At 40.4% G+C, this 7931-nt stretch overlaps 1 protein-coding gene across 1 annotated transcript; it reads right to left on the bottom strand.

Moving 5' to 3' along the window:
* Nucleotides 1–452: 452 nt before the first annotated feature.
* LOC306736430 (alpha-1,3-galactosyltransferase 2-like) lies at nt 453–3260 on the bottom strand. The gene is made up of 5 exons (XM_079218065.1): nt 2643–3260; nt 2436–2525; nt 2224–2319; nt 1271–1408; nt 453–1161 (listed from the first exon to the last, which is right to left on the bottom strand). Exons 1-5 carry the CDS (start codon nt 2645–2647, stop codon nt 477–479), a joined length of 1014 nt encoding a protein of 337 aa, XP_079074191.1. The 5' UTR covers nt 2648–3260; the 3' UTR covers nt 453–476.
* Nucleotides 3261–7931: the final 4671 nt, after the last annotated feature.

Genomic DNA, 7931 nt, shown 5'->3' with positions numbered 1-7931 from the left:
TATATACTACTTAATTCAAAAAGTACAATATTTCCCTGTGAGATGTAGTGCAGTAGAAGTATAAAGTTACATAAAAATGCAAGTACCTCAAAATGTTACTTAAGTAGAGTACATGAGTAGCCTAAATGTACTTAGTTACATTCCATCCCTGCTATAACAAGGGCACACAATAGTTTACAAGAGCACAAAGTTCCACATAGATCTAGCCACTTAATGTTGTGCTCAATGTGCACCAGATCGATGCATTTAACTTTAAAACGTACAAAATATTCTTCCGGGTAAGACAATGTTTCCATCTCAATATACAGAAGATGTTTCTCTTTTCCTGCCATATTTCACTCCATGAGGACATCCACACTTGCAGATTTTCAACTAAAGTCCCTGAGAGTACAAAAAGAAGTGCAATGTTAGTTTTATAGTTCTCATACAATTTACTAAATATAGGAGCCAATTTTGCACTTTACTTCTAGAACACACTAAAGTGTGCGAAGTGTATCATAATATTTTGGTGCCCACAGTACTCGGGTGACTTTTATATCTCTCCTGTAGCCGATACTGGTGTCCCAGCAATACTCCGGAGAGAGCACCTTGCTCGGCTTGTGAAGCCATAAGTACTTGTTGAGATGGCTCTCATCGTGCCACAGGGCCTCCACATTATTCTGTTTATCCTCCATGATGCTCTGATAGCAGGCCTCAGTCAAGGCTTTTACACTCTTGCAGGAGCCTCCAAAGATGGCAGCGTGGTAGTAGAAATCCCCAATTTCCATGTACGCCTTGGACTTCGGGTTGCGGTCGTAGGTAAACCACTTAGTTGGAAAGTGGTAGTAGTGGGCGTGGAGCAGAGCCACAGAATCTCCCAGAGCCTCCGAGCCAAATCTTCCAGTAAACACCTGATCCACATCGAAGCAAAAGACATGCGTGCAGTGGTGGCGAAGATCTGACTCGATGATATCTGATATTGTTTTCATTCGCATCATAGAGATGTCCTGCCATCTGGAGTTCTTCTCCACTTTGATAACCTTCATGCTTCGCTGAGGAGCGAGCTTGATGTCTGGCACCTTCTCGGGCACATCCGTAAACACGTAATACGTCACGGGCAAACCCAACATAAAGTGATGCTCTGAAGAGTTCAGGAAGGTCCTGAGATAAACATCCAGGTACCTTTGGGAGCAAGGGAGACAAGGACAACCTCACATTTACATCTTAATAGCTACTATAGCCTTTTTTTGATAGGCAACGGGGTCATTACAGAATGAACGTGAAAACAAACCTGCCCACAGCAAACACTGTTAGAGCCACAGAAGATCCTTCCTCCTTGTGCATCTGGTCATAAAGATCTGGGTCAAACATTCCTTCCCAGATGATGGGAGCTTTCCAATATGTACACGTTTGCACATCAGGTCTGGACCTGAAATAAAAGAAGACAAAAAAATCTTCTCTTTTTTCAGTTTTCAATTATATGATGAAAATAAATACATTGACATTGAGAAAAGAGACATCTCACTTTTTTTTATACTGAATTCCCTTTTTCAAAACTCTTCTTTATCAGTCCTGCAGTTCATCATGCATGTAAAATCCACTAAAGCAACTTTTGTACCAGAGCAATAAAAACATGTCTCCCAACAGCAATGTTTTCTTTATGACTGCACAACACAACACAATGACCGAGAAAACCCTCACAAGCATCATTGAAATAAGTTTCGCTATTCACTTTTCTACTTTTTTTATCATTATGTTGTATTCACATTGTGAAGAGTAACCTGCTATTTTTCAGTTTCCTGTTTTAACCACATCAGCCTTTTGTCAATCTAAAGTTGAGGGCACCCAAGGTGACACCATCAACTTCAGAACCTAGAAACATTCAGTTTACTTTAGAATGGTTATCATTAAATATTTGATTGATTATCAAGATAATTGCCTATATGTTACTGCAGATCTACTAATCAATTCATCGACCGAAATAATTAATAAACGTAGTAGGGAATAATGTTTTTTAGCAAAAAAGCAGACATGTTAATACTAAGGCTAATGCGTTTTCTGTTGTTGCGATAAGTCTGATGTGATTAAACCTTTGGCTTCTCAACATGTCACACGTAGTAATGTTGGTTTGACTTTGCTCGTTTTGGACATTTTAGAAAGGGAACTTGTATATCTTCTGCTTTCAGTGGTGAGTAAAAGTGGCTTTATGATGGGTGCGACCAAACGGTAAGTTAATGGTCTTACCAAAGGTCGAGGCTGCTGTCCACACTGTTGTCAAGAACCAGCATCTTTGCGCTTTCCAACAAGCATTTTTCCATAGGCATTATGCCTATTAAAAGTCTGATGTCAAAAACAAAAAATATAATCAAAATGTTAGTAATGTTGTGTTGGCATTTAGGCTTATTAATTGATAAAGTACAGTATGTGGTGTCTCTTGAATTTAAATACAGACTCACCTCACAGCTGGGGATATTAAGTAGAAAACACAGAGCATGATAGGAATGCCGAGCACACATGTCAATAGACCTTTCATCTTCTGAACATGTCTACAGGAAGAAAGCCACAGACAGATTACATTTTTTTGAAAAAAGGCAAAACTGTGTCACAATAGCCTCAACAATAACATTGATTGTTAAAGATTAAAGATTGAAGATGTTAGATACCCCATGGTTGAAAAACTCTGCCTGCGAAGCTCAGTAGACCATGAATTCTCTTGAAGAATAAAATGAGGGCAGCAGTAGGTTCATAGATGAGAGGAAAGAGAAGGCGGGTGTTAAACCTTTCGAAATGATCATATGCAAGCTTGTTGGTTCAAATCCGCCCACATAAATAGAGCTACCTAGAGCGCTTCCACACCACCATTTGACTATCAGACTCTGCACTCCAGTGGTTCCAGTCCTACCTTTCTGGCAGAACTGAACATGTTTCACTGGGAAGATGCAGGTCCAGACGGCTCCCAGTCTCCTGTGGTGTTGCACAAGCGTCGGTGCTCGGCCTCTTCATTATTTACATGCTCCCCTCTGCCGTGTCATCAGCAGACATAGGATGTCCTTCCATTGTTATGCTGACGACACACAGCTTTACATCAAAACTGCCCCAAACCCCTCTGCAGCCATGTCATGTGTCACCGTCTGTCTTGGGGAGATAAAGGCGTAGATGAGCAACAACTTCCTCCAGTAAAACAACAGCAAAACTGAAGCCCTCCTTGTTGGCACTCCACACCAGGTTCAGACATCATCCATAACTCATCTCACCTTTGACAGTCAGGTCCTACCCCTCTCCTCCACAGTCACCAATCTGGGAGGTCGGTTTGACCCTCACCTGACCTCTACTGACCATATCAAATTCCTGTGCAAAACCTCCTTTTATCATCTAAAAAACATCTCCAAACTCAGCCCCACTTTAACCCTGTCAGACGCAGAGAAGCTCATCCACGCCTTTATCTCCCTTAAGACTGGACTACTGCAACTCACTCTGCACTGGGATCACTGACAAGAACATCCAGAAACTACAGTATATCCAAAACAGCGCTGCCAGGTTCCTAAAGAAAGTCCGGAAATATAAACACATATCACCCATTCTCCACTCACTGCACTAGCTCCCTGTTTCATTTCGGATCGACTACAAAGTCCTAGTACTCACCTATAAATGCATCAATGGACATGCACCCCCCTACCTACAAGAACTCATCACTCCCCTAACCTCCACCCGCACCCTCAGATCCACAGGCCGCTCGCTCCTTTGGGTCCCCAACACCAAGCTCCGCACCATGGGCGACCGGGCCTTTTGCTCGGCAGCGCCACGCTTGTGGAACGGTCTCCCTGACCACCTATGGCAGGGGTGGGCAATTAATTTTCCCAAGGGGCCACATGAGAAATTTGGACCGTTGTGGAGGGCCGAACCAATAGTCTGAATTGAATTCAATTAACTCAATATGAATGTTATTACTTTATTAAAAAACTGTAAATTATATTGTTTTGAGCTGCTACTGGTAAGAATACATGTTACAATAAGGCTATGAAAATAAGTTTTAAAAAAAATGTAAACCGTACCTTAACTATGTATGTTAAAGACCAGCAATTTATTAACTTTAAACAAAAGCAATAAGTGCTTTTGATGTTTTCCAGTTCAGTTGTTCTTACTCAGTGAGAAAAGTCCAGTCTGTGTTGTCTTGAACAAGAGCATGAAGTCTGGTTGAATGAGGTGGAGATGAAGGACAGCTGACAGGTATCAGAGAGAGAGGATCTGATCTGTTGAACTTCATCACTAGAATGTTTGTTCTCATGTAGGTAGATCCAAAGAGAACCAACATCTTCTGAGCATCTTTCCTCATGTGAGGAACGTTCTCCTCTTTGAGAGAAGAGTGAAGATCCTGACTTAAAGTGCTCTGCCATAGTGGATCAGACCGCAGGTCAGATACGCGGCGGCTTTGCGCGATTAATTTTCAATCTGGAGGCGGAGACTGCAACGCGAGGCTCCATGGGAGGCGGGGTCTCGCGACAGAAACTGCAGAACAATACGCTTTCACTTCAGTCTCCAAGTGGGCAACACTGCCCGTAGTGAGGCTGCATAAGCGCGCACACATAAATAAATCGCCGTCGGGGAGTTTGAAAAGGAACGAACGCGCCACGGCCCAAAATCAGAATTTTTTTTTTTGCCGTGAGAAATTTGTTGTGTGGCGTGAGTGCGTGTGAAAACATGCAAAAGCGTGTGTCACACGGCGAAACCGTGAGAGTTGGTAACTCTTCCCCTCCCCTTTTCATTCTTTTATTTTTCAGATTGTTTTGTACATCTGTCAGTTCATTTTACAACTCTAAAACTGTTGTAGTACAAACCTCCGGCGACAGAAAGTGATTCATATTACCGTAATTCTTATAAAGTTAACGCTTTACTAAATAATTAAAAAGGATTGTGACCGCTAAGAAGTGGACATTTTCAGTGGTTTGCGGTATATTAAGGTAATAAAAAAAAAATAAAAAAAATAAAAAGTGGCGCGGGGGGAGGGGTGGAATTGACCAGCGCAGCACAGCAAGTGTTGCGTGTCGCTCTAGTTCAGCAGAACACGGCAGGCAGCGGTCCGCACGGCGCGTACAAACTGCTGTAACGCCTCTCTGTTCCCGACTTGATTTTCCCAAAGCACAATGATGGCAACAGACCAGCATCAATGTTTCTTAATGATTATTTATTGCACAGCGCAATGCATGCCGGTTAACTAACTATGTTTTAATCGGTTTTATTTGTTTTTACTATATGTGTGGCACTCTGACATTCTTTTGAAGGAAGAGTGCGATAAAAATGAAATGCATTATTATTATTATAAATACGGCTGTACTATCCTTTGACATTTTTAGATATTGGTTATGATACCAGAGTTTTGACATTATTATTTGTATGTATATATAAATCATAATGTTGAGAGTGTATTCATTTAGGCTGCTTGTGTTGAAGGGTTTGACTTTTATATTGTTATATTGAAGAAATAAACATATTAAAGATAACAAATAAATACATAATAATAACATGTTCTATATAACATACAATAATATATATATAGATATATATATATACACACTATATATATATATATATATATATATATATATATATATATATATATATATATATATATATATATATATATATTATTTTGAACAATGACCGGATACATCCGTCTGTGACATATGCAGGTAAATGGAACTGTACGCTTTTCTAGTCTTCCGACCACTAAAAGTGCTTTCACACTACTCGACATTCACCCATTCACACCGGGCAGTGGCTAAGGTGCTGACATGCATTCATTCATCCACACACATTCATACAATGTAGTCACAGCGACGGGAGCAATGTGAGGTTAAGTGTCTTGGCCAAGCAAGGACACATCAACGTGTGCCTCCTTAAATAACGGGGTTACTGCTTCAGGTGATTCTCACGCGCCAATTATCTGGTTAATATGTGTGTAATGGTGAGTTGTACTTTTTGCACTTTATATTTGTTTTCGTATCATGTCATGTCATTGTATTTAGTCATATTCATCCCCAACATCTTGGTGAAAATATTGTCTGACACGAAACCGGTCCGTTGCCCCAAAAAGGTCGGGGACGGGTGCTTTAGCCTCCCTGCAGAGGTGGAGACCGACCGCTCCACAAGTACAAACCAGTGGTCGCGTCAAAGTGACCACCGACAGCGCACCGTTCTATTGCGAAGTTTACGCAGTGTCCAAAATGCCCTTGTGAATGATAGAAAGGAGAACGATGTATCGTAACAAGATAAACGGAAAACGATCAGATTTATAAATTAAATAAGGTAATCCAGTTTAAAACAACCCCCTTACATTTCAAACCCAGAGGATAATTGAATGTCAACACACCTGAGATGCCAAACTGTGTCGAGGCACGACATGAAATCTGTGAGCGCAGGAGGACGGACACATTCATAAACTGCGCGCATGGACGGTTCCGTTTCTTTGCTCGTACACGACCCTTCCCAGACACACGATCCTGATTTTCCACACCCACAGCCTAAACACGCCCATTGTGTGTCTTTTATGGTTAGAATTTAACACACTGAACAAATATTGCAACATGGATGATGTATTTCCGTTGTGTGAGAAGGAGTGGCATTGGTTGGACACTATACTTTAATTATGTGAGTTTATCTTTTTTTAAGCCCCGGTGATCTTTTCTGATATCATCTCTGAACCTGCCAATGAACAAGTCCTGCCCCTGTTGTTGATACACTGGGCATGCGCCAGCATGCAGATGTGCACATTCCTGGATCGCGATTGCAAGGGTTGTTTCGGGGTTTGCTCAAGAACAGATTTTACGAGTTGTCCGCAGTTTCACCAATGAGACTCCCCTCTTTAAGCTTCTGACATGGTTTAATTTGACATAACTGCCTGTGGCCCAAAAATGAAAAATCATCCAACATTATAAATAAAAATAAAAATCACAAATTTATCTGTGTATCAGCACTTAGTTTGTTCTGCTTTCATACTGCTTTAATCCATATTGTGACCCCTTTGAAGGGCCCGATTGGGAAACACTGGACTAAACATATAACGTATATATTATATTCCTGCTTTTTTTCTTGGATTGTATAAACATCAATTAGCAGACAATAAGCATTGGTAATAATTAGTGATTGCTTTCCATAGTAATGCAGTTAGAGTGCAGATTGAGTTTAGAAGGCTGCACTATGTTGCCTCAGAACAATCACATTACTGTGCTGGAACACACTGCTGAAGTTGTAGGAGTCTGCTATTGACTTTCATATCACATGGCAGCTAATGGAAATGATTGTTTGAAAGTAAGAAAAAAAACACATTTAGGAAAATGATAAAAGTGGAACAAATCGTTGAATAAGATTCAGATAATTAATTATTTGACTTACTCGTATTTTAACAGTGCTACTTTTGTTCATCCTTAACAATGCTTAATGCATAACAAAGTAACAAACAATGAACACTGTGAAATAAATGTGACAGAGTATCGGTTACAAGTGTGAAATACCATATTGAGGAAAAAAAGTACAGTATAAGTATCTTGTAAATGTACCTAGATACATTCATGAAGAGTATTTCACTATTCACTCGCTTTTAGTTCTTTCTCTACCAACTCCTGAAACTGCTAAATGCTCGCCCATTTCTGTTTTGTGTAACTTTTCCAAGAGATGCAATTTTTTTAAGTCACCTTTTATTCCATAATGCCACTTAGGGGCTCCACACTTTATACACTGTCATCAAACTGAATCTGAACCAGTCATGGTTTCCACACCTTCTTATCAGCTGCAGTTTGTTTCTTATCACTTAGCACAGACACTCCCTCCCTTTTTAAATGGTACTTAGCCATCATTGTTGTTTCCCAAAACCAAGTGACACATGATCCTTTTCTGTGTCAATGATTAGTATGAAACACAAGAGTTGTGCCTAGTACATATTTGAATCACATTCTTAC

Source organism: Taurulus bubalis (genome assembly GCF_910589615.1).
Source record: "Taurulus bubalis genome assembly, chromosome: 5".
NCBI lineage: Eukaryota > Metazoa > Chordata > Actinopteri > Perciformes > Cottidae > Taurulus > Taurulus bubalis.
Note: the sequence above shows the minus strand (reverse complement) of the source record. Positions and strands in the feature narration are given on the sequence as shown.

Bases quoted from the DNA above. Each gene is read 5' to 3' on its own strand.
- LOC306736430 (XM_079218065.1), bottom strand. The intron at 2,320-2,435 runs GTGAGTCTGTAT...TTTTGACATCAG, and splicing joins TTAATATCCCCAGCTGTGAG to ACTTTTAATAGGCATAATGC. The intron at 1,409-2,223 runs GTAAGACCATTA...CTTTTATTTCAG, and splicing joins GACAGCAGCCTCGACCTTTG to GTCCAGACCTGATGTGCAAA.